Here is a 26,168-nt window from a genome sequence, read left to right on the forward strand (position 1 = left end):
CCTTTTGCTATGGCCACGGGCGATGAACATTGAACAAATACGTGCTCTATGAGGAGGTCCCGATGTAAGCCGCCGAATTTGTGGCTTAATTTGTTCATGGTTCTGCTATGTGCGGCTTAGCCTACGGACCAGGTGGCCCTTTTTTTCAGTGAAAATTTTGTGGCTCTTTGGTCACGCCGTAAAAAATGAACTGTATTCCCGCGTACTCATGAACCCTCTCTCGCACGAGTCATTCGCACCGCGAAACCGACCGAGTCACTAGCCACGACTCGAGGTTCGCACGGCTCGTCCTCTTCAGACTTGAGACTTGAGAGACTGCTGCTACTATTTACTGAGGTCTTATTTAGTTATAGGGTGTAAAGTTTTTGAAAACGAATTTTTTTACATTTGAAGTACCAAACATAGACTAATCATAAAATTAATTACAGAACTCGTCTGTAAATCGCGAGACGAATCTATGAGCTTAATTAATCCGTCATTAGAGGTTGTTTACTGTAGTATTATTGTAGCAATTTAGCATATAATTACGATCTAATTAGGTTTATTAGATTCGTCCCGCGATTTACAGACAAACTGTGCAATGCGTTTTTTATTTTATCTAGATTTAAGTCTTCATGCAGGTACCGATTTTTTTTAGAATTTTGAATTACGCAACTAAACAAGGGTTGAATGTGGATTGAATTTGGACTGAGGTGCTGCCCCCTCCGTACAGAGCTCTTGACAACATGCAGGAGCCTGGCATGTGAGCCGGAAATCATGGCGCTCCCTGGCCGTGACTCAGGTGAGCCTTGCCTAGGTACGCGTCGCTGCAGTGCAGCCGAAAAGGAGGGAGCAGGGTCTTGAAGCTTGGGCTATAGTGAAATTTGTCACAGAGACTCGGCTCCTCTCCGGCCCAAGCTAGGGCCTTGTTTAGTTGCGTATTAAAATTTTTGAAATGAAATTTTTATACATTTAAAGTATTAAATATAGATTAATTAAAAAACTAATTATATAATTTGTTTGTAAATTACGAGACGAATCTAATGAGTCTAATTAATCTATCATTAGAGTATGTGTACGATATCAATTACTGTAGCAATTTAGTGTCTAATCATATCCTAATTAGGCTCATTAGATTCGTCTTGTAATTTACAAGCAAACTATGCAATTTATTTTTTATTTTGTCTAGATTTAATACTTCAATATATATAAAATTCTTTTTCGATGTGATAGATTTGAAATTTTGAATTTTCGTCCAAACAAGGGCCAAGGCCGCCCTGTTATGAAGATGGCAGCGGGGCAGGGGGCTCTGCTGCAGCATTTGCTGCATGCCTGTGCTGGGGTAGTAACCCACTGGCTAGCATTTACCTCGTGCTGACGACTGAGCGAGCGAGTGCATTTCACACACTCAGCTACCCCCGAATCTGCGACGAAATTTGATGCGTCCGTCCAGCTGTTGTTGCCGGTGAGCGAGCGAATTCACCCTTGTCTGTTCTTCGTTACAATCGTCAAGCCTTGTCTTGTCCAGTTATGTACGATCTCCTGCTTCTGAAAGTTAGGCCCTGTTTAGTTCTCAAAATTTTTTGCACAGTATTTGTTACATCGAATTTTCGGACATATGCATAGCACATTAAATACTTTTGAAAAAAAATAATTAATTACACAGTTTAACTGATTACCACGAGCTGAATATTTTAAGCCTAATTAGTTTATAATTGGATATTATTTGTCAAGTAACAACGAAATGTGTTACAGTATCAAAACCCAAACTTTTTCACCAACTAAACACACCCTTACCATGATTTTTCCATAATTCCTTGTTCCCGCTGCATTTAGACGCTACAGTTTTACGGACGATCTTGCTCGGGAGCTAATCCATCAATTAATTGGTGGAGCTAAAGGGAGAAGAAATTACTGTTGGTCACGCTGGAGCCATGAGCCCTCGTGTGGCCTACACCGGCTCTAGCGCTGCCGCTGCTCTACTACCTCACTGAATGCTTGGCTTGGCACCGGGAGGAGCTGCAGCGGCGGCAGCCAATGCGTGGCAGGCGGAGCTTTATGCAGCACCGCCGGGACTCACGGCATCGCCAGGAGCAACCTGTGGATGTGACCTCACGAGTTTACTACTCCCAGCTTTGGCTGCTTGGATTCGATTCGATGCAGGAACGGATCATGATCATCCTTGGGTTGGGTTGGGTCGCAGCGGCGGCATCAATGTGCTCTGCTTGCCCGTCCATGGCAAAGTGCATGCTACTGCGGAAAATCAAAGTAGCTCGGAAAGTTTCATTTCCTAGGCCTGGATATGGCTATGCCAGCTGAAAATTAGCAAGCGGATAGCTGAAAACAATATGGAAGCGTTGCCAAACGTTCAGTTGAAAACCCGCTGGGCTCTACTATATTAGTAAAATAAATGGACCAGACCCGGTAGAACTGGGCCTGTTTAGACCCATGGGCTTGATGCCACCGTCGCTGTTCTATGTGGGCTACTGGACAGGCCTCCAATGGGCTGCTTGGCTCAATCCAGGAACATGACGGCCCATGAAGAAACGCGTTGCCACCTGCCATCCAAGCTGAACAGCGCGGCGCACGGCTTGCGAGTTCGAGTCGCAGGCTCGTGGACGTGCTTTCGATATGAGAGATCTGTTCTTCTGGAATAGGATAATGGAGACGGCGCCATGCACAGGTCAAATCATCAACGGGTCGGAGAGGATGCAGTAGCTGATGATCGAGCTCGACTGATGGAACCGGTGAGCTGACAATCACCTAACTCGAAGGCCAACCCAACCAACCCATAACGCACTTTATTTACACCATGGTTGGTTTGGTTGCTATTGCTAAACCGATTCCTGGGAAACTAGCTTAGACCATGCGCGGGGATCAGCGGCGGTGGAAGCCGACCCTTGTTGACAAGGACGGTGAGCGATCGAGCAACGCGCGCACGCATGGACGGGTAGAATTGAACAATGGCCAATTGGTGTTGTGATTGTTCACGCTGAATCGGGTGACAAAGAAAGAATGCGTCGATTGCGTAGACGCTGTAGGCTCTGCAGATGCGGACACGAACGAATAAGCCGCGTGGGAGAATTTAATCACCAGGGGATGTCATCTGAACGGGAGGGATATCAGGAGAAGAAACCATCGGAAAATTCATGGCAATGGCAGACTTTGACGACGGGCTTGGTGCCGATTGTCAGGTCAAGGTTATCAATCACCACAAATGGGTCAACATTAACAAAAGCGTCCAAGGCCGAGGTGATCAGGTGATGCAGGCTGCAGGCATGAGGCGATGGGTAATGCGTTTGACTTTAACCCCGCCCTTCTTCTCGGTCGCTGCCGCGGTGGATTGGTTGGACCGGGAGCTGCCTGCAGATTGTTGTTGGAATGTTGAGGCGGGTCGTCGTCAGTCGTCACTGCACACGCGTAGAGATGCCGCACGGATTCTTCTCCGCTTTGGCGTGCCCTCCGATCCACCCGCGGCGGAAAACTAGGAATGATCGCCTACGAACGAATGGAATGACCAGCCAGCCATTCTCGTCACGTTTCCTGTCCAAAAAAGGCACCATGCATCGATCTGTTGCTGCACGCATTTTGTTTGCACTACTACATGCGAACGTGTGTTTTACCGGCACGCAATCGACTCTATGTTTAAGAATCGAATAAAATGCCATGACAGTTGCATTTGTTGTCAACTACTGCTAGTAGGTCTTTGCTCTGTCAATGTCCTCCCGTACGCGACGCGCCTGCGCGTTCGTCACGGGCGAACCGGTAAAACCAAGGCGTATGCGACGGGACAAAGACGTCTAGGCACATGGCAGTACCACACCAAGGTCGTCGCCAAGTAGGGCAGTGTTTTCCGAAGCGAAGCTTCGGTGGAGAGGAGTTTTCTTCTGGCCAAAACACGCGGGCTACACAAGGAGCGGATCGGGATCGGCGGCGGCACGCAAACCCTGGCCGAGCGGCTCCACCCGTCCGCGCACCCACCCCCTCCCTGGCCCCAACGAATCATGGACCAGATGCCGTAAAGCCAACTCCTCATCCATTGCAGATGCGGGCCCCGCCGCGCAGCCAGGGCCCAGGCCCAGTCGGTCGCCTCCTTCATCGTCGGTCGTGGCCGGATGGATGGAACGTGTCCAATCCCCCGGCTCGGACGGACGGTCCAACCCCACCACGTCCAAGGACTCGGCAAACGGCAACTGTGCTGCCGGCTGCCCACGCCCCAACCCCTCTCAAATCTCCCACTCGTCGCGGGTCTGCCGCTGCCGTCTTCCCGAAGCCAACGCAACCGCTTCCTTCTCCGCCTCCGCTCCTCTAGTCCTCTCTCCCTCCCCCCCGCCTCCTCTCCGCTCCCATTCCGCCACCGACGCTCCACGCGACTCCACAAGTAAAGCGGCGGGCGCGAGCAGCCAGGAGCCGCGGCGGGTTGCGAAACCGAGCGCCGCGGCCGGTCGCCATTCCGGGTCCGGCGAGATGTTGGGGGAGCTCCTGTCGAGGATCCTGCTGTAAGTCCCCGTCCGAATTCCTCCCGCTCGAATGCTGCTGCCTCCTTCGCCGGGCCGGCCGGACGGATGGGCAGTGCTTTGTTTTTGTTTTTGTTTTTGGCTTTTGCTGACGCGCGCTGATTCCGAAACCTGGTTCGCTGCCGCCGGCCTGCGCGCAGGCTGCTCTTCGGGTACGCCATGCCGGCGTTCGAGTGCTTCAAGACGGTGGAGACGCGCCCCAACGATGCGCACATGCTCCGCTTCTGGTGCCAGTACTGGTGCGTCCCTGCCTCCTTCCCTCCCTCGGTCAACCGCCACCTTCCTCGGGGTGTCGAGTCGCAAACGGATTTCAATTCGTTTCGAATCGATCGACCACGCGTTTGCCGCTGCTGATTCCACTTCTGTCGCCCATCAGCCTGCTTGTGTGTTGCCATTACCAACCGTGGTTGCGTGCTTTCTCTTTACCCTTTAGGGGGATGTGGCGTGAGATTCAGTACCTGGATAACGTGGTTTTTAACTTTTAAGTGGTTTTCATGATGCTGACTTTAGTTCGCCCACCTTTAACCTTTTGCTCCCTGACTAACATAACATGGAGTGGTTTTTTAATGGGTGTCTATAGGCAAAAAGTTCATGCGAAATGATTGTGCCACCTTTATTTCTGCCTCCCTTTAGTTTATCAGTTATAAACTACTCCATAGGGTATTACGTTTGTTATGGTGCGCTAATAGTTGGATGTTAGGTGGATGGCTGGATCATGACATCTCAATCCTGCATTCCACGGAAGAAAGTGGTGTCGATCATAGGGTTCTTGCCCATTCCTCAGCGTTATTGTTAATGATTGCCAGCTCTATGCTATTTTAGGATTGATAAAACAGGGCAAGTTCTGTTCCAGTTTCAGATTCCTGCCTCTGCCACCTAGAAATAGGCGCGAAAATAAAGCTGCCAAATATTAGAAATGCTTCATTAAGACTTCTGATTAGAAATCAATGTAATGGATTAGAGCAGAGAGGAGGGGAATTTTCTATAGTAGTTTTTAGGCCAGTCTCTGTGGGAGTTTCATAGAGAATTTCATGCATTAAATTCTATATGCCACATCAGCATTTTTGATGACTTGGCATGATCATTATGAGGAGAGAGAAGAGGGAGTTTCATGGGATGAGAGGAGAGTTTCATCCCCATAAAACCCACCTGGCACGATTACCTAGTTTTTTTGTTTTTGGAAACCGTGCAATGAAACTTGCACTGAGACTGGCCTTACATCCTGTAGAAGGCTCAACTCAAAACGAGATTGGTTTGCTTCTCTCTGTGAAATGCATGGTAGATGAAACGATGCGTGATTGGGGTGACCATCCAATATGCACTGGTGACTCGCGGGAAAATGTTCTGGCATTTCTTCTTAATATAATGAGGCCAAGGGCGAAGTAGCTCTAAACTTACCATGGTGCACCCTGTGAGGAGCAAGAAAAAATCCATAGCAATATATGGTGAATATGAGTCTTGCTAGTGTAGAAAATTTTCTTACCCTGGTGCCGTTGCACCATGCAAACTGAATGCAACGTCGCCCCTGAATGAGGCACAGCTCTCCTGCGTTTTTCGAGAAAAAAATGTTCTGACATTATTGCTACTATATTTTGCATCATTTATGATTTACTAATACTATTGTTTGCATCATTTATGATTTACTAATCACAAAATTAATTGCTATGTTGGTTATATTGCCTATTTCTGTCTATGCTTACCCGGCCAAGTTTTAAAAAACTATTTCTGCAATAAATGGCATGCTTATTGAAGTGTAATTGACGGAGATTTCATGCCCCTTTTGTTAGCATTCTAATGTGAGCCTGTGAGGCGTTTCTGCCATTCCACTGGGATTACACATGATTTTGTTTGTAAGACCAGAGTTTTCTTTTTTTGTCGTTTTGTTGTATATATTGGATTTAGAAACATGTTGACACATTTTATGCAACCCTACTTGACTGAATTCTATGTTTCAATGGAAAAAAAAACACTGAGATTGATTCTTTGAACTTTTTAAATCTGATTCTTAGTAGTAAATGGAACCAGTAGCCGCCATTATAGATGTCCATCCGGGCGGCCCGGCACGGCCCGAGCCCGGGCCCGCCCTGGCCCGTTCACCTCCGGGCCGTGCCTGGCCCGGCACTATTCTTTAGCGGGCCGTGCCGGGTCGGCCCACGGGCTCCGCCGACGGCCCAGGCACGGGCCTACAGGCCTGTTTCGTGCCGGGCCAGCTCGCGGAGCCCGGCCTGCTTGTCGGGCTCGGGCCACCCGCGGCCCACGATGTGTGAACCGGCGACGGCGACGCGCGGCCGCGCGGGTCGCGGCCTCGCGGGAGGAGGCGCGGCGGAGTGCGACGGCAGCGGGGAGGCGAGAGGAGAGGAAGTGCGGCGCTCGGCAGAGTTGCTTGTTGGCCGCGGGAGGAGGCTCGGCGCTCGGCGGAGAGGCGAGAGGAGATCTAGGGTTAGCCGGCTAGGGTTGCGGGAGGAGGCTCGGGGCGGCGTCGAGGAGGCGGCGGCCGGCGGGGCGGAGCCGAGGAGGCCGCGGAGAGGCGACGCTGAGACGAGGAGGCGGCGGCCGGCGAGGCGGAGACGAGGAGGCGCGGGGCGGAGACGAGGAGGCGCGGCCGACGTCATGGAACCGAGGAGGCTGTGTCCGGCGAGGAGGGGGCGTGGGCGGGCGGAGACGAGGAGGCCGGCGGGGAGGTGACGAGGGAGGGCGTAGAGCCGCAGACTCGCGGAGACGAGGAGTCGGGGTGGGGGTCGGGGGAGGGGGGAGGGCGCTGCGGGGGGGGGGGGGTGGGGCGCTGGGCCATGCTGTGCTGTGTGCTGGGCTCCTGTGCTTTTGGAGTTAGCGGGCCAGCCCACGGGCTGGGGTGACGGCCCAAGCCCGGGCACGGGGAGCGGGCCGGGCCAGCCCGGGCACGGTTTGAACCGGGCCAGGCCGTGCTTGGGCCGGGCCAAATTGGCCATGCTTCGGGCGGGCTAACGGGCTGTGGGCTGCATAGACATCTATAGCCGCCATTACTTTAATGGAACGTAAGACATATGAGTACAGGAAGAATTAATATCCTTTCGTCGAATGCCTTCTTCAACTTAGACAAAATTTTACAAAACACTAGCCTCATGTAAATTGGATAAACTGTTTTATTCTGCATTCATATTGCCAAGACAAGACCTATGTTAGTAGTTATCTAATAACTAGTACAAAGGCCAACAAATTTTTGTTTGAAGAAATTGACTATAAATTCATCAAACATTTTGCCTTCTTAACAACATCAATTTGATTCTGTGCATAGTCATTCATTTCATGATATCTGATATAAGAGGATTGGTTTGTTTGTGAGCTGAATGTTTCCTGATTTGTTATTTTACCTATTTAAGTGGGCTTGAGCATCTCTAGACTTGGTCACTGACCAACCAAAATATAGTAGGCTCTAAGGTCCACCATATTCATTTTAATTGGCTCAATTGACCAAAGGGAGGCCAATTCAAAGTCTTACCAGAAAATGATGCAAACCTAGGTTTTCCTTAATCTTCCTTTCTTCAAAGAAAGAGATAAGAAGCTTCATATGGATTGCAGACTCTCATCTAAAAGTGAGACAAAAAAAATCTTGTTATGCAAACAAAATGTTTGCCTGTGGCCATACAAGTCTTTCCCTTTGCCTAGTCAGTGATCATTTCCATAAAATCACTCAGCTGGTACCAGTTGTTATTTCTCTTACTGGGTCATTTTAGATTGGATAAAAGTTCTGTTGTCCTTTTTGTCTGAGTTACATGGATTTCTGGTAATGGAATGGTCGATTGACCTGAGAAATGTTTATAATCTAGTATACAGATATGTGCAGTTCCATTTTGTTATCAGGGATTTTTTTTTAAAAAAAGAACCAAGTTCAGGGAATGATTTTTATAATCTAGTTATTTCTGTAGAATATATACCAGTTTGGGCGATAAAATCACCATCCTATGTGGTGATATAGTTTTGAAAAATCTGATGCTAACTTGTTAGTTAAATATGGAAAGGAGATGCTCCATATACAAGAATGGAGGAATTAGTTTTTGAGGTGTTTTTTTATTTTAACATAGGAACATTTTCCACTAATGGAAGGTATGGTAGAATGTGCGCTATTCGCTAGCATTGTTCTATTAATACTACCCTAGCAGAGGAAATGAAGAGATTTTTGGCAATATTTACTTCAACTATCGTGAGCTGTCATGGTTATGTTAGCTTATTTTTTGTGACACCCTATGCTAAGAGTAATAGAGTAACTGCCAGGTTTAATCATAGGCTTTATTTTTGGGACACTGTACTTTTGGGATATTATTTACTTTTTTTATCTTGAACACATAGGGGGACTACGCATCAATATATTAAGGAGATATTATCTACTATGCAATCCGAGTTAGCAGTGACATTAGTATTGAAGAAATCTATGGATATACACAACAAAACAAAATACAAATGCTGTAGTAAAGAAAAAAATAACTTTGTTATTCATAGGATATATGACTAAAAACAATCATGTCATGTTTCTTATTGCATGGACTACTAGTGTCAGTACCTACATATAGGTTTATTGTTGCTTATTTTGTTTACGAGGACAAAATTAGTGTTGTCTTCAGACTGAGTAGAAGTACCACTGTATCAGATAGGCTAACATATCCTTGTAAACTGTCCTGTTTGTGAATGTTTCAGGATTATTGTGGCCATGGTTATAGCCTTTGAGAGCGTGATCTCTTGGTCAGTCAATTCTTGTTGCTTACTATTTTCTTTATATTTGGAAGCATATCACTTATCTATGCATGTCTATCGTATTGTATCCTTGTCAGGATGCCGATGTATTCAGAAATGAAGCTAGCTTTCTTTGTCTATCTCTGGTACCCCAAAACAAAGGTAAGAAAACAAGTTTGTTCGTTCAGATTTTACCTTCTCCAGCAAACCATACCTTTGTTTGGGTCAAAATCTGCTTTAACTTCACGGCATCTGCAGGGAAGTGATGCTGTATATGACACCTTTCTTCGGCCCATAGTGATGCAATATGAACCAAACATCGAGCAGAGGCTACTGCATCTCAGGGCGAAATCTGGGCAACTGCTTAGCTTCTACTTGAAGAATTTCGCAGACAAAGGGACAGCCTTCTTCATGGATGTCCTTCGCTATGTCGTATCAGAGAAACCTGAAGGATCCAATGCAGAGGTAACAACAATTTCTCCATCTGACCAACTCAGAATAGCTATAGCGTGCACTATATTTCCTCCTTGCTCCAACATGAAACTTTCTGTTCTTGACTAAATTTCTGCATACGGGGTAGTTTTGACTTTTGACACAAATTTATTCTTCCCATCTGTGTTTACTTGCTATAGGTTATGGTTTACGGAAAACAATTGACACTGAATTTCTTGACCAAATTTGTTTGTTCTTGGTAAAGTTCATGTACTATCATCCTGTGCATCATAGAGTCTGAAGGACGTGCAGTATGGTTGCTATAAATAAAATATAACACTACTTTCCATGTAGATTCATTAGATTTTCTTACTGATCAAATTTAGTGCCATTGATTAGCTATCCTGCAATATTAAAAAAGCTATTGCTCCTTCGATGCAATCCAATCAAAGTATCACAATGGGAAACTCAATTGCAGGCTTACATTTTACCAGTGACAGATGATTTTTTGCTTCATATGCTTTACATGCTTTGGTTGAAAAGTTTGTCCCCCCTTTTTAACATATTCTACCGAAATCTCATCAACATACTCCAATTTTTTTTGGCCAACCCTTTTGTTTTGGATGAACAATGACATCTCCTGTTTGTCACATCTGAAAAAACTCCGGCATCGAACAAACTGTTGCTAACAAAGAAAGCCCAGCCCTTCAACCCTGCCAACTCACTTCCCCGTTCCCCCTTGGTTTCCCTCTCACCGCCCCACTTTGACAAGCAGACAGCAGCATTATCCACCAATCCGTCCATGCCCAGCGTGCCAACTGCTAGGGGCTCGCCTGCCCGGTTGCCCCCTCTCCCCGACCTCAAGCTGAGGCCACGGCTGCTCGCCCATGCGGGTGCGGCCCCTGCCTGCCCCTGTCAGCCTCTCGCTGCTCCCATTCAATCCTGGCCCGCCGGACAGCGACGCGCAAACGGCTCTGGCCTTGCAGCAACTGGGAAAGAAGCAGCAGCAGCCCGCGCGGAGAACGTGGGCACTTGTCTGCACAAGAGCCAAAGGGCCAGCACAACCTGTCAACCTGGCCGTTTCCTTCACCCCCTTCCAGCTTCCACAGGCTGATCCTGCCCAGCTCTGACCTTGTCTCGTTCCTGTCAGCTCTTCTGCTCTCGCAACGTTGCGTTCTCCTTCCTTGCGTTGTCCCAGCTCCCACGCTGGCACGCTCCATGAACTGGTCTGGTGAATGCTCACTTCTTTCTGATCTGACCTAGTATGGTCTTTTGGGTATGACGAACTACGCAAATCGAAGCTCAAGTATTGGCATCTCGTAGTATGACGAGTAACTTTACGTGATGGAGCCCAGATTTAGTCGGGCAACAGGTAGCAGCGTGAAATCAGGAACTTGTGTCGCCTGGTTGTTGCCTGGTCGGTACACGCCGCCCTGTACAAAGGTTCAGCTGCGCAGCGAGGCAGCAGCGTCATATTCGTATCCAGTAATCCACCAAACGGACATGTGCGTCCACGTGCACGAATCACGCCGCACCCATTGTGAAGCACAAGCGCTTACTGGAGGTGTTTTTTTTTTTCCCACAGCAGGCACTGATAACGGGTGGTTTCGTTTTTGTTTTCACGTGTAGCAGAGGAACAAGAAGTCCGGCTGGAGCCCCTTCGCCACCAAGCGCCGGCCGCCGTCACCGCCACCGCAGGAGTCCATCTTCGATAGCAACCCTGACGCCGCCGTGGTGGCCGAGGCTCTGCGCGCTACCATCGGCGCCGCCGCGGGGGGTGGCGCCAAGCCCCGGCGAGCGCCCAACGGCAAGCATTACTAAAGGGAAATAGAGACTCCTACAGAAACTATAGGGGATGATTTTATCTGTTGTACATAGAATGAATGAACGAAGCAAAGAAAAGCAGAGAAAAAAAGGGGAGTACATAGCACAATCAGCAACCCATTGGCCATTCACCATTGTGAAGAACAGATGGATGTGTATCGAGTATGGTTCAAGGCATATGATAGAAATCGTTAGTTTTTCATTGATCGGTATGCTTGAGTCTTTTTTCTGCCATGGAATATATCTCAGCCTGCTTCATTACTTGATTTTTTTTCATTTGATTGCTCTCATATTCATTGCTCCAATCATTACTTCATGACGACTAAAAAAAATCATGGCAGAATCAAGCTAACTAATGATATGCTGTTAGTGTGCGATTAATCATTTCTCTCCCTGCTATAATCTCATCTCCATTTGTGCCTAATCCTAGCAAATTATTTACACAAATTACACTTCAATGGAAAGCACAAAAATTCTAAGACAATCCTCGCAAAAAAAAAAGAGAATCCTAAGAAAAATTCTAATCACACAAGAAGCGGAAGAGCAAGGGAAGACAACAATATTTTTCTCTCACGCAAAATCAGCCCACCAACCAACCAGCCAGCCAACAGTATTTTCCTCTCACGCGAAATCAGCCAGCCATCCAGCCAGCTAGCCAGCCGAACAAGGCCAAAGAGAAATTGCAACCAAGAACCGCAAGCAAGGTCTCGCCGGTGGAGTCAGGGCCGGAAGAGCGCCCCGATGAAGCTGAGGCAGCCTCGCAGGAGGCGGCAGAGTGGGCCCCGCCAGCGCCGGCCGCGGCGGCCGGGATCCTTCCTCGCGGACGGCGTCATCTGCAGGTACGCGTACGCCGCGTGCTTCACCAGCGGGTGCCGGATCATGTGTATGTCCCCACAGCTGCCGCAGCCGCCGCCGATGACGCCGCAGGCCGCGGGCGAGCCGCCCGTGGTCGCGGCGTACTCCGGCGACGACAGGATGTCCCGGAGGCTGGTGTACCCGTGCCCGCCGCCGCCGCTGCTGTTGCTGTCGTCGTCGCTCCCGGCGCCGTTGGGGATATCGATTACCGGAGGCGCCCACGGCGGCGGCGCCGCCGCGCGCTTCTTGGGCGTGCGCCAGTGCCGCAGTTCGAAGTCGCCGGCGGCCGAGCCGTTGGCGAGCGGAGAGCGCGGCCGGCGGGGCTGCTGCGACGTCGGAGAAAGCTTCGGCAACTCCGGCGGCACGACGGCTGGCGCCGACGGCATAGCACAAGCGATCGGCGAGTGGTACGAAGCGAATCAAACAGCGAGCTCGGGAGGAGGCGACGACGACTTGCTCGGGACAGAGAGTGGGAGGGGGGAGGGGGGAGGGGGGAGAAGAATTCTTTTTGCACGGGTGTTGATATATAGCGGCCTCTAAAAACGCCGCGAAATAGCATAAGCTGGCCCACATGTCATGGACTGGGTACATATTCGGGAAATCAGTAGTGTGAATTTCGGTGGTTAGATTACGACGGGCATGGAATTTTGGGGGCTAGCGAACCTGAAACGGCTCGTCAGACCGCGCGGGGCGAGCGGCTCGGGGCGGCGGGTGGGGCCCACGGAAATTATTGGGATCCACGTCAGCACCTGGCCGAATGCGTTCCTCTTCCTCACCCTTGATTTCGTTCAGGATAGTTTGGAACGATTTACAAATCCTAGCACCGAGTACAGGAATCTGCCAGATACTTTCGAAAAATTTTATAGCTCCTAATTATCAGTCTGTAAAGTGTAGTACGACGTGCTTTGAATGAGTTATCTGTGAAACATTTGTTTGCTTATCAACACTTGCATGGAATAGGATTATATGTGCTATGCAAAAATACAGTGGCGTGAAAACTGGCGTAAAATATGCCATTTACAAATATCTAAAATGCCACATAATTAAGCAAGTTGGACTGCCACACAAGGATGCTTTTTTAAAAGCATACGTAATAATATCTTAGAGCATCTCCAAAAGTTTTACCAAAATCTACTCTCTAAATTATCATTTGGAGAGTCATTTGAGTGAAAATCGTTTTCCATATCTTTGTCTTTTCCAGCAACTCTTCTATATCTTATTTGTCGTCTAGAGAGTCATCCTTACTCTCCATCTTTGGCTAACATGAAATCCGGAATCGAGGATATCTATTTTTAGATATTCATTTGAAGAGCCTGTTGGAGGCTAATTTTTCATCAAAATTTCTATTCCTATAAATTAGAGAAGATATAAAAAGTCTTTTGGAGATGCTCTTACGATCATCCAATATTTTGAGGTGTTTCACCTTGACATCTCTTAGCTATTGACCAATATTCTAATCACGGCCCATCCGGTAATTTTATAGGTGTACTAGCGTAACAGATGGTGCATTGTACCCAGTAGTCAATTATGGAGTCCTGTTTCTAAGAAAAAGACTCCGAGTTGTCGTCTAAAAAATATTATTAGAATTCATTTAGAAAATATTAGATAGATTACGGAAGGTTTCGTTAACATAACTGAGCAGTACTAATATGGAACATCTCATACCAAATCAACCAACAGTGTTTTTCTCTCATACCAAATCAGCACAAGCCACCAGCTATCAGTCAGTCAGCAGTGCTTTTTTCTCGTAACAAATCAGCACCAGCTACCAGCCGCAGCCAAGCGAAGAGTGTTGTATTTATTTGTGTCTAGTTACAAAAAAATGGGAATGTTATTGACAAGAATTTACTTGTCCAAACCTAAGAAGTCAACCATCCAAATATACAAATTGCATGGTCATGTGTTCACGACTACAAAATCTCCACAGCAAGATGATCAGCCAGTAGATAATTACAGAAACATCTCTATCACAAGTTTGGGGCCACTACAAAGAACATTTCAAGACAGGGATGAGTATTAGTAGTAGCAATTACCTAACCCTCTTGATAAATCGAATGGCCAGGATGGAAGGCTACCTAAAGAGCCCCAGCAATGTACTGGCATCAGTGCAACGAGAAAATTGTGGCTGCGTTTGGAGGATGTGGCCCTAATTTTGCCGCATTTGGCTCGCGTCCTACCTTTCTCGAGTCTCGACCCAGATGCCGCATGCGGGGCCCAGGGGTGGGGCCCGTTCGGGATCAGTCCTAGTCAGCAATCCGCATTCCGTCGGATTCTTGGTCCACGTTGGAGAGTACGTGTTCGTCTGTTCGATGCTCACTCAACAGTCAGCATGGCGCACTTGGAATATATTCTTTGGGAATTGATGAAAAGCTTCTGGGATTCAAGAATTCAGGATGAGCTAGTTTGGGCAAGTGGTGGACGATGCGAATTCTCCTATTCTTTTTGGGCAGGTAGGACATATAGGTAAAGCACATGTGTTATGTGTATGGTACCTGCTGAGTTTAGGATAGAATATTAGAGGTCCATGTGACATCTTCCGTAAAGTCAATGCCAAATCAGATAAACTTTATGGCTGGTGGTACTCGTATGAACGAAACACCAGTTCGTTAAAATTTATTGCAACCGGAATAAAAACAAATAATGATCCGCCACGTCCTCAATGAAGACATGTTTATCAAAAAATTTAAGTCTGTATATCCTTTTACAAATGGCATACCAGTTTATCGCACTATCAGTAAACTACTTATTTTTCCAAACAAGATAGGTTTATTTTGAAACTTAAAGCGCGTACAAATTCTACAGGAAACAATTCAATTCAGTATATAGTTACCAGGTCCCACCAATCCATTTGGCACTTGCAGAGGTTGACATAGCAAATTTGTCTTGACATAGAGAGTTTGCCTTACAAGTTTATAGCTCTTGCAAATTTGTATCTAGTAAATCACCAGCTACTTTTAAGCTTGGAACAACAAATAAGGTGCCAAATAAATGTTTTCCTTGACGATTTTTCTTTAAAAAAAATAAAGAGTTAGAATTCTGAGAAGTTGGTAACCAGAGACCATTGGATGAAGCTGACATAGCATCGCATCAAAGTGCAGTCAAGACAGTCAAGACGGAACTATGGCAGGCTCTGTCTCTCTAGCAACCCAGCAGGTAGCCGGTGAAATTGTTTACTTTCCTTGCTTGTGGCTCGTGGCTAGTCCTGAAATGTTATGAGAGAACAATATTGCTGACTGGTTGGTAGCTGAAGGCTGGTACTGATTTAGTATGAAAAAATAATACTGCTAGCTGGTTAGCTAACAAGCCGAACGGACAGTTCATTTTTTCTTTCTTTCCTTTTACTTTTTTTTGGAACCATTATACTGCTTGATTCGGTTGGGCACGCACGATGCATTTGCTCTAACACAACTCTCAGTGAGTCATTATATATCAGTCCATGTCAAACATTTCAAGGTGGGATCTTAGGGTGCGTTTAGTTACCAAAATTTTTTTGGCAACTTTTACAACACTAATTAGGAGTATTAAATATAGACTAATTATAAAACTAATTACACGGATGGACGAGAAATCGCGAGGTGAATCTATTAAGCCTAATTAATCCATCATTAGATATTATTTACTGTTGCACGACATTGTCTAATAATTACATAATTATGTTCATTGGATTCATCTCGCGATTTTACCCGGGGGTTATGGAATAAGTTTTGTCAATTATCCACATTTAGTAATACTAATTAGTGATCAAACGTTCGAAGTTACTTGCATTGTGTAGCTCAAGAATACAGTAGGGGTGGAAACGTTCACTTTATGCTCAACCATCAGCACTCCACATTGGAATCTTTCAGAATCGAACATATGCGGATGAGCCTGGCCTGGTGGGGTGGACCAGAATGCATCCCCTTTTGTTTTTGGACAAGTAGGAATCAGTGAAAGGGCATATAATACCTGCATAATTTGAGCAGAATATTAGGGGTCAAAGTGGGGGAGATGAAATACACTAATCCAATGTTGGTTAGTTATTATCTGGTTTTTTTTGGAGGAGGGGGGGGGGGGGGGGGGGGGACTTGATTCATGACCTATTTGAATGAGGCTTAAGATAGTTTCCACAACATGTGGTCGCAGAAAAAGAGATGAAATCTAGGTCCTAGCTGGCTCATGTTCCATTGCAATTAGGCATCTTGCCATTTTTTGCTGGATAGCAGTATAGCACTCCAGCTGACCAGCTTGTAACAATAGTGTCGGTGTCCTGACCTGGTAGTCCGGACCCAACTAGTGATGATGTTGCGTGTTCCTCGTCCTAGATGTTGATGCAAGAGACAACACAGTCACGCACGGGTTTATTCTGGTTCCGGCCGTGTGGCCGTACGCCCAGCAAAGGGGTGTGCGAGAGCACTGTACTGTCTTGCACCGGGGGTGCCTGTAGTAGGGGGTACAAGCGAGGCGAGAGAGGGAGGGAAGCTCCCAAGTCTCTGCTAGAGGAGGAGTTGATTGAGGCGAGTGCCAATATCGGGGCTCAGAAGAGCGAATGTGCTTTGTGAGTAGTGCTGAGCGTTGTGTTCTACCGAATGAGCCGACCCCCTGAAGTAAAGCCCGCCTCCTCCTTTTATAGACACAAGGAGGGACGGTGTACATGCACAGGGAGATCGCGGAAGTCGTCGTCTTCCCCCCGAATCGCGGGGGTGCAGTGGTCGAGCACTATGGAAAGTACAATGTGGGGTATGGCGCCTGGCATGGCAGTCGTCCTGGGCATCGTCCTTGGCCTGGCGGAGATCGAGCCGGTGTCCTTGTAGCTCCAGCAGGCGGCGTGGTCGTTGCTGTAGGGTGTACCATCCTCCAGGCGTGGCGTGGCGACGTTTCGAGGGTCCTGCAGGCCAGGGTCTCGTCCTGGTCAAGGCCGGAGCCGCTCCCGAGGGTTGTGCCCATGCCGTTCGAGGGCTGCACGGAGGGGAAAGTCTGAAGGAGGTATGGGGAGTTGGCAGCATAGTGGCTGGAGCAGTGCCGAGCACGTCCTGCACTGCGTCGCAGGTTCCCACAGCGTCGCCACAGCGTCCGGAATGGCGGAGCGGTGACCGGAGTTGGCGGACGGGACTCCGGTCACCGCCACTGTGACGAATGGCGGCCTGACGCCGTCTGACCTGGGCGCTGTGGAGGAGTGGTTGGAATTTAATGCTTCCGTGCGGCGGGCGGGTGAGCAGAAGGGTCGTTTGTCCTTTTCGTCGAGGGGTGGCCTCGAGCGAGGCGGAGACGCGGGGCGCGGTCGAGGGTCTCAGCGGGGAGCCCTCGAGCGAGGCGGAGATCGTCCCGGGGGTTCGAGGGGGGTGCGGATGGGCCACACTGTGTACGTGGGCCGCGTATTGGGCTTCTTTGAGTCCTTTCCTTTCTTTCAGATTGGAAGGAGGCTGTGGGCCTTCGTGGGCCTGGTTGCCTGATATGTGTTTGCGTTTTTTAGGGCGATTTTAGTCCCCTGATTAGGGTGCCCCTAATCATGATACCCGACAAATAGATTAAGCAAGGTGCAAATATCAGTGGTTCATTGCCCCTCTTAACCAAGGCCTCCATGAATTTCCATCTCAGGAAAATGGAGAAATGCCTGCCTGTATCGAACAGCGACAGGATGGGAGTAGTGCAATTATGCAACAAAAGGTGCAGTTAAAGATGGCTGTTGTATTTCTTCCACTTTTGGTCTTCTACAGAGTACCCATTTGTAGACAATGGAAAAAAAGATATGGCTTCAACATTCTTTTTTCGAAGAGGCACAGTCCACCATTATTCTATGGAGTTGATCGATACAGCAAAACACCAACACGAGATGAGTTTCAAATTGAAAAACCAATTCGTCTGCCGAGTACATGAGGCATCAGGTGGGAAGGCTTTTTTTTTTGAAATAAGGGAAGGCTTATTTTGAGCAGGCGTTCGGTTACTAGAGCAGGACACGGGCATACACCAACAATTTTCCCCTTGTTTAGATGCATAAAGTTTTGGGTGTAAAGCACTATAGCACTTTCGTTTGTATTTGATAATTATTGTCCCGCCATGGATTAACTAGGCTCAAAAGATTCGTCTCGCAAATTATAGACAAATTATGTAATTAGTTATTTTATTTAGCTATATTTAATACTTTATGTATGCGTTTAAAAATTCGATGTGACGAGAAATCTTGTAAAATTTTAGAATTTTAAAGGCATCTAAACAACGGCTTCGTCATTCTCTTGTTGCCTAAGGCTCACAGAGAATCTCAAAACATTGTAATACGTAAGACGCCAATTCTATGAGAAATTCTGAACGTAACTTCTCAAATATGAAGCCTTATTTCAGCTAATTAACAAGACTTCCAACTTGACGCGCACTGACATGGTGTGGTGCCCTGTCACCATATGTGCTAATGTGCAGACGGTTAGCGAACTAAAAAACTAATGATCAATTACTTGAGAGTTTGGTTCTGGATTTTATTTTTCATTTCCTGAAGCAAAGGATTAGCCACATCATGCTCCAAAGGCAAAAAGATGATGCAGATAAGCTTGACGCGGCACTGCCATGGTGTGGTGCCATCTACGACTGCTCACGTACAGGATATTCGACAATCGACACTGACCGTGACTCCATTTTTTTAATAGCGTGAAGATATTAGGAGAAACAGTATCAACGGCGACCAGGGAAAGAAAATGCCAGTCAACCGGACGCCCGATGTGACAAGCAAGAAAAAGGAAACGGAGTAGCAGAGTTGCTTCGATGCCGAAGCTGCAGGGAAGCAGCGGAATAATCAAATGCTAGCAGAGATCACGATGCACATGCACTGCATCATCAGCACAAGAGATTGCCGTGCCTGGTGATGGCGAGAGATCATCTGCCAAGACACTCAAAGCCCGACGACAGGTTACTTTTCAAAGCATGGCTTTGTTCATAGCAGCATCCGTCCATCCGTATGCCGGGAGGGATGCCACCATTCACACGTTTGATTTTTCTTTTTTTTTAAGTGAGATGAATCAGTATCACACAAATAATAAATAACTAATAGTAACTACTATTTTACAAATGGGTCTTAGCGAGCACCATCAGTACACAACATATTCCTAATTGTACACTCCTAATGCTGTGCGATGCCCAGCACAGCATGCAACTTCCAGGCCCGGCACATGGTTTCAAGGTCGACCTGTGAAGGACAGCCTGAGCCGTCCACATTCCACGCTCGATTCTATGATCGGCATGATCCGAAAGATCATTTGAGTTATTTCTGGGCTACCATCTGTACATCACTCAGCAGTCTACTGACCAAGTTGATCCATCGGCCGCTAAAATATGAATGGTGTTCCCTGCCACGATTCATCCGTTTTCAGCTTATACAGGAGGGGCCATCCACGACGTCGGCCGGTTTATCCTGCTGATTGGGCGTGCTGACTTCCAGGAAATCCTCCGCGTTGAATTTCTCAATCCCGTCCCACTCCACATCTGCTGCGTTGTCGAGTTAAGGGTCTACTGGTTTCATATCAAAATGCTGCATATGCTATACTACATGAGAAACTTAAATATGGTGACAGAGACTGTTAGAAGGATACGTGCTGTCTTCCACATGTCCGTGATGCTAACTCCTGTGTCTGATAACAGCCAGTAGTCTGCATCAGTCTGCCAAGAAAAAAAGGGCGGTTAATGCCTTACAAGGTGCTTGCGCTCCTGAACTGCAAGTATCACCATTGAACTCAGATGTTTAATATAAGATATATCCAAAACAAAATTTGTCTAGCACGTGTTTCAATATTAGGAAAAAAGGTTGTGTTGCCCAGTTCGGTGATAATTGGTAAAGAAACTCAAGTTGTACCTCTTCACAGATCAATCTTTAAATAATGAAGTGCTATAAAGAGGTTGATATTCCATAAAAGGAAGGTATACTGAAGCTTGACCGCGGGGGGGGGGGGGGGGGGGGGGGGGGACGCCCTCACGGCCCTGCACTAAGAAAAAGACCTTCTCCGAACCCCTGCTCCACCCGTACATAGTGGCCTGTTAGCCGGGAGAAGGGCCGGACCCCAACACTATGCTTTGGACATGGGACAAGCGAGGAGGATTTTTTATGTGCGAACCAGGAGTCAAACTCCCAACCTGGTGGTTTCCGCTTCGGTACTCCCACCAGCCGAGCTAACGCTCGTTCACGAAGATATACTGAAGCAAAGCAAGGATAACACTATTTTCCAAATTAGACGAAGCAAGACCAAATGTGATTGAAGCATCACATGAAGTTGAGCGGGTGCAAAAACAAAATGCACTTAAATATTAAGAACATGATCATAGACAAATCAATTTCATTTTGCACATCCTGTTAAATAATAATGCATGGAAGTGAACTTACATCAAGCTCTGAAGGGACAATCTTCATCATCCCGCCAATGTCCTGCGAACTACTAGGAGCATCAGGAGGTAGTGTAAGCCCTTGTTGAATGTTAGGTTCTGTCCCTGAAGCTTTGCTGCATTCTGCAGCCAAAGGCGTCCTAGGATTCTCTAGAGAATCCATGCATATTGTCGGCGTAGGCCTCGGAGGAGTTTCCATGCCACTCATCTCCTCAAATTGACTGATCAATCAACAAAACAATGTTAGGCTTCATGTTAAGTTGGAGATTGTGCATTCAGATTTTTTTTAATGCTTTTTAGCATATGCCAGACATGGGGATATAATGAGCATACCTAACTAAGTACACATCAATCGGACCCATGGTACTCCTTAGCACAATCCTGTATCTTCTTTGAGGATAATCATTAACCTGCGTAGGGAAGTTGACTCCGTTAACGAAATGTAACATCCGTCTATGTCCTCGAGTGTGACAAACAAAGATAGTTTTGCAACCCACCTCATCAGGATCTGGGACTTCCAAAGTTGTACCATGCGGTGCTTTTATAGCAATTAGAGTTTGATTCTGCATGTTGTAGTGAACTTTTAGTTACTTGATACGTATATATACTTAGTGTTGAATTGTTGATCATTTTAACAGTTACTAAAATCAGGGCAAAAAAAAAACCTGAAAGCAAGGCAAAGATTTGATATCATCTTCTGTAACATAAAGCCACCTGCGAGCACATAGATTCATTAATCAGGTCCAAAACCTGCAATGCCTTGACATGCGAGGCAATTACTCAAGTCTTGAGGGGAGAATAGAATATAATTACTTTTGATTATTTTCATCTTCAGTAAGCTCCCTTAACCTGTCCCGCATGTCACTGCAAGAAACATTGGAGAAGCATGCTTAGCAAAACTGAAATAATAGCAATAACAGGAGTTTTTAAATAGCTTGGTGACTAACTTTATTTGTTCATCCAAATTTTGCTCTTGCATTGTGAGAGCTTCAATATCTGCCTGTGGATGACAAATAGAATAAATATAGATATTTCTTAGAGAATAAGAACCGTGCTTAAGCATCGTCATTGAGAAGAACTATTTTATTAAAAAAAGGGAAAAAATGAAGCATAGTACCTGTAAAATTGACATATCATCACTAACTTCTCCAGGCAGCGAGTCATCAATTCCTCTGCAAAAGGACATATGAAGTGAGTAATGCCCATAAAGAACCAATCACAAAGACAGCTATTAAGAATATTACTTCCAACGGATATTGTTCTTCAGCTTCTTTTCTATAAGCCCTATCCCTTCGAGAACATTAGTAATGTCATATATACGCCTTTTCTGTACCTGCAAAACAAGTTTTGCATGTATATGTTTAACAAAAGAAAGCCATGCTTGGAACAAGATACCAACAAAGAAGTACTACCTCTAGAGTTTCCGCAGCATTATTCAGATCAACTATGCCACCAGGTGCACCTTTTAGCAAGTTCAGGAACTTCTTTGTCAAGAGCCCTAAAAGGACATAATGAAAAAGAAAGGAAATCTGAGATCAAGATACCATGCAAATGTCAACGTCCAAAACAGGAAAGTTGATAACTGATTCTTCTCACCTAGAGAGCTATCATAGCGGCAGCCACCGACAGGAGTAGAAGGATTGCCTGGAGAACCTGTGAAAAAGTATGAAATTAGATTTAGTTATCGGAGACAAAGATGATTCATGGCTGATTGAATGTGCATCACTCACCAAAACTCAAAGGGGTCTGAGGGCAAGGTTTCTGGCTCTTGGTAGCCTTAGGCTTGGCAGAAGATTTTAAACCTTTCCCTGAAGGGGGTGTAGGAACTGGACTGCTGCCTGCATTAACATATCCAGGGCTCATCATCCAGTCATTTGATTCGGCAGCTCCATTTTCTTCTCTATTCTGTTTCCGTTTCAACTACAAGGGGAATATTCTTGTTAGAACCAGAGCTAAATAAAAAACTGTCGTTATGCTTTGAGACCTTATATTTATGAGCACATCAGCACAAGTTGCTGAAAAGTGTTACATTAATACGACAAAAATGCAATGTCATCCTAATAGTCTCCACAAGCAGACAAGTGTAGAACCTCCTGGGAACATGTTAGGATGGTAATAAATTAAGTCAGACTGATTATTTGGTAAAATTAGACAATGGTGTTATAAGTTCCAAAATAGTGATATGTTATTTTGGCACGAAAGGAGACAGTTTGATATGGTTTGTAATATTTGTATTTTTTTTCAGTAAATTCAAATCCTGCCTGCTTTTAACAATGCACTTGTATGAGGTTTCACCATTATTTATGACTGAGCATCCATAGGTTAGTCCGCACTCAATCTCCAGAGTTTTGGAGCATTAATTGGGGTTTTCAAGCTACCGCCAACATATTGCTAGCATCTAGTGATTTTAGATAACTGTGTCGTACAAGTTGCATAGACTTAAGCAAGTGTTTGCAAAATTTAGGTAACAATTTGTTATGTAATCTGACAATCACAAAAAAAGGGGAAATGCCAGATAAATCAGCACACACTATATCAATTCATCAGCACAAAAATCACCAAACAGCACCATCAATATAGTACTCTAGCTGGCGCATATTGGTTACCATGTGCAAACAAAAAAATATAAGGGTTCATGTGTCATTGCTTCATTGATAATGGGTTGCAATATGAGCACGCGCCATGTAGCAAAACTATTCCCTCAAATATCACGATTAGCAAATTTCACCAGATTAGCACAGTCTCTTACTACATCCTAGAAACATTCACCTAAACCACAGCAAACTATCCATCTGGTCACCTCTCCATGGAACAATAGAAAGCAGATAACGCGAAATCTGTGCAGAATTTGCAGCAGATTCCATCACCGGTAGTGAAATTCAGCGAAATCGTCTCCGCGAACACCCAAACCCACCCATCGCAAGAGCTCGGTCGTGGTCAAATCCAAGGCGACGCGCGTCGGCATTGCTAAAGCCGATTCAGTTGACCGGCGCACACGAACTCCACCGGCTCCCCTCGCCGCTGGCGGGAGGGGCCATCAACCGCCGGCGCTCAAGCGTTTGACCCAACAACCGGGAATTTCAGCACAAGGACTCGACCACCAGTCCCCCGGAACTCACTGGCGTCCTGAGGACGACGGCCTCCACCATCTCGTCGCCGCCGGCCGCGGGCGCGCCGAAGTTGTGGTACTCGCCGGGCGGCGGCGCGAAGGGCTGGTGCCGCTGCAGCAGCGCCCGTGCGCCGGCCTCGCCGGCCCCGCCGCCGGCCGCTGCCGCCGCCATGGGGATCGGGGCACGGCGGAGCCGCGGATCGGAGGGACGGCGCGCGGGAGGGCGGCAGGATTCGGGAGCTGGGATCTGAGGCGGCGGCGGGCGAGGGTTTGCGCGGCGGAAGGGAGAGGAGGGAAGAAAACGAGGGAAAAGTGGGGTGGGAGAAGCGAGGGAAATTGGAGTTTTCAGTGGGGGTTGCGAGTTTATGGTGTGGACTGGACGAGGGGGAGCTGTAGCTCTGTCTAGCGGAGGCTGAAGGGGCAAAAATGTAAATTAGAAATTGTTTTATGAACTTTTTTTTCCTTTCGGTTTTAGAATTTTTAGTGAAGGCCCTTCATACTTAATCCTTATACTGTGATTTAGAAACAGCTCAAAGAGAAATTGGGATTGCGTCTAATTCATATCATATGTAAAAGGAGCGGAATGCGCCCAATTACTGAAGTTGTCGCAGCTTAAGACGAGGTAGATGCTATGATGCTTAGAATTGTGTCATGTTAGTATGTTAGGTAATAAAGAAATGGTCGTAATTATTCAGGTGCACTTAAATAGTTGGTTTTCGAGTAATGGATTTCTAGTGCGCTTTAACCAAAAATATATATGTCTTGAGTTATTCCTATGGTGGTTTAAAATTTTTGGATATCCAACTCATAGTTATTATTAGTTTGTTCTCCAAAGTAATAATTTGGTTCAGAAGTCTAAGAAATATTTTAGCTCAATTAAGTCTTGAAATTATAGATGTGTCCATCTTTTTTAACAACAATATCAGTTATAGATACACAAAAGCGATAATGCATATAATGCAGGAGCAGTGGTAGATCCACGATTTGTGTTTTGGAGGGGCTCATCTTCCTTCTTTCCTCTTGTTCTCTCCATTCTATCCTCTTCTTCTCCCTATTTTCTCTTCTTTCCATGAAGTTCCTAGGGGAAGGGAGACTTGACCCCCTTACTCGCACGCTTGACCCGCCATATGCAGGAGTTATTAGCTATCTATGTCAAATTGCATAATTTTTCACAATGAATATCTTTTTAGTTTGACTGATTATTGGCCATAACGTATAAGTATATTTTTTTAAAGTTAAATATGCTTTTATTTCTTGAATTGTTGGATTACCACGTACAGTAGGCTGCTGTAAACTGTATTGCGCTTGAGCAATTCTGCAAAACAGTGTAATAAGTTGCTGAACAACGGGCGAGGCGATGTGATGTGCTCGTCATTCGATCGCAGAAAGGAAAAAGGCATATGGGCGAGGAAGTAAAGCGTGACCGGGCGAGGAAGCGCCCAGCTGTTGTGGGGTCCGAATCCCCTGGTGAAGACGTGAAGTGCGCGCGCTTTTATTTTCCCGCCGCGCGCCTCGTGGCGCTCCCCAGCCTCGTCAGGCTGACAGGTGGACCACGCGCCGGCTCGCGCGCGTACAACCGCTTGGTTTTGGCGGGGAGCATCCTGATTGGCTCACGCCAGCGCACGACGAGGATGAACTGCACTCGGAAACACGCGGGAATCTACACGAGATGAGTTAGTACGGTCATGACTCATGACATGGGGACCCAGAGATGCTAGGCCTACCTGTCAGTGGAGAGATGCTAGACCCACCTGTCAGTGGGTGGAGGTGGTAGGTAGCACGTGGTTTTCTTTTCTTGTAGGTTTAACACTGTAACTGATGTGGATCATCCCGATAAAAATATCTCGGGCTTGAACGCGCAGCATGGCGCGAGGCCTCGCAAGAATATGGGCCGAGAAAATCAGCAGCTATCACAAGCTTGGCGGCCGGTCCACCTGAGCAGAATCCACCAGGCCGTGTTTGGTTGCAGGCTGTAAAATTTTTGAAAAGTCATTTTTTATATTTAAAATACTAAACATAGACTAATTATAAAAATAATTACAGAACTCGTTTGTAAATCACGAGACGAATCTAATTAGCCTAAGTAATCTATCATTAGAGGTTATTTACTGTAGCAATTTAGCATCTAATTACAGCCTAATTAGATTCATTAGATTCGTCTCGCCATTTACAGACAGCAGTCGCAATGCGTTTTTTATTTCGTCTAGATTTAAGTCTCCATGCAGGTGCCGAAAAAAAATTTGGAATTTTGATTTTGGGAACCAAACACGGCCCAGATCTGGTTGCAGTGCTGGGCATGGTCCAACCCAAAACATTATGGGCTCTGAATTTGGACTTCAGATATGTCTGGTGCAGCCCATGCTTTCCCTCTGGCCAGGCGGCGGTCAGGCTGCACATTTGAACTGCAG

General features: G+C 46.5%; 3 protein-coding genes across 5 annotated transcripts; 1 reads left to right on the forward strand and 2 right to left on the reverse strand.

Moving 5' to 3' along the window:
- Window positions 1-4,195: 4,195 nt before the first annotated feature.
- Window positions 4,196-11,720, forward strand: LOC120663627 (putative HVA22-like protein g). Of its 2 annotated transcripts, none has more exons than XM_039942509.1 (6): window positions 4,196-4,478; window positions 4,637-4,735; window positions 9,168-9,212; window positions 9,302-9,365; window positions 9,462-9,668; window positions 11,265-11,720. In XM_039942509.1, the coding sequence occupies exons 1-6, from the start codon at window positions 4,447-4,449 to the stop codon at window positions 11,454-11,456; spliced, it is 639 nt and encodes a 212-aa protein (XP_039798443.1). In that variant the 5' UTR covers window positions 4,196-4,446; the 3' UTR covers window positions 11,457-11,720. The 2 variants fall into 2 exon arrangements, with proteins under 2 accessions (XP_039798443.1, XP_039798444.1); XM_039942510.1 differs by having other exon boundaries at window positions 4,203-4,478; window positions 11,268-11,720.
- Window positions 11,721-11,782: 62 nt separating this feature from the next.
- LOC120663628 lies at window positions 11,783-12,794 on the reverse strand. Its single transcript, XM_039942511.1, has one exon. The coding sequence runs from the start codon at window positions 12,698-12,700 to the stop codon at window positions 12,179-12,181; it is 522 nt and encodes a 173-aa protein (XP_039798445.1). The 5' UTR covers window positions 12,701-12,794; the 3' UTR covers window positions 11,783-12,178.
- Window positions 12,795-19,276: 6,482 nt separating this feature from the next.
- Window positions 19,277-24,102, reverse strand: LOC120663629 (transcription factor E2FA-like). 2 transcript variants are annotated; one of them, XM_039942513.1, is made up of 14 exons: window positions 23,771-24,102; window positions 22,382-22,571; window positions 22,248-22,304; window positions 22,064-22,149; window positions 21,896-21,984; window positions 21,769-21,823; window positions 21,599-21,651; window positions 21,465-21,515; window positions 21,317-21,365; window positions 21,149-21,214; window positions 20,985-21,061; window positions 20,653-20,872; window positions 19,868-19,934; window positions 19,277-19,760 (listed from the first exon to the last, which is right to left on the reverse strand). In XM_039942513.1, the coding sequence occupies exons 1-14, from the start codon at window positions 23,930-23,932 to the stop codon at window positions 19,645-19,647; spliced, it is 1,338 nt and encodes a 445-aa protein (XP_039798447.1). In that variant the 5' UTR covers window positions 23,933-24,102; the 3' UTR covers window positions 19,277-19,644. The 2 variants fall into 2 exon arrangements, with proteins under 2 accessions (XP_039798447.1, XP_039798446.1); XM_039942512.1 differs by having other exon boundaries at window positions 19,277-19,763; window positions 23,771-24,100.
- Between the last annotated feature and the right edge of the window lie 2,066 nt (window positions 24,103-26,168).

Source organism: Panicum virgatum, chromosome 3N (assembly GCF_016808335.1).
Source record: "Panicum virgatum strain AP13 chromosome 3N, P.virgatum_v5, whole genome shotgun sequence".
Classification (NCBI taxonomy): Eukaryota; Viridiplantae; Streptophyta; class Magnoliopsida; order Poales; family Poaceae; genus Panicum; species Panicum virgatum.

What these genes read in the sequence shown, in the direction of transcription:
- LOC120663627 (XM_039942509.1), top strand. Translation starts at nt 4,447, where the DNA reads ATGTTGGGGGAGCTCCTGTCGAGGATCCTGCT. An exon ending in CGCTTCTGGTGCCAGTACTG is followed by an intron (nt 4,736 to 9,167) that starts GTGCGTCCCTGC and finishes TGAATGTTTCAG; the next exon opens with GATTATTGTGGCCATGGTTA. An exon ending in TCTGGTACCCCAAAACAAAG is followed by an intron (nt 9,366 to 9,461) that starts GTAAGAAAACAA and finishes CGGCATCTGCAG; the next exon opens with GGAAGTGATGCTGTATATGA.
- LOC120663628 (XM_039942511.1), bottom strand. Translation starts at nt 12,700, where the DNA reads ATGCCGTCGGCGCCAGCCGTCGTGCCGCCGGAGTTGCCGAAGCTTTCT.
- LOC120663629 (XM_039942512.1), bottom strand. Translation starts at nt 23,932, where the DNA reads ATGGCGGCGGCAGCGGCCGGCGGCGGGGCCGGCGAGGCCGGCGCACGG. An exon ending in ATGATATGTCAATTTTACAG is followed by an intron (nt 21,652 to 21,768) that starts GTACTATGCTTC and finishes TGTCATCCACAG; the next exon opens with GCAGATATTGAAGCTCTCAC. An exon ending in GAAGATGAAAATAATCAAAA is followed by an intron (nt 21,366 to 21,464) that starts GTAATTATATTC and finishes ATGTGCTCGCAG; the next exon opens with GTGGCTTTATGTTACAGAAG.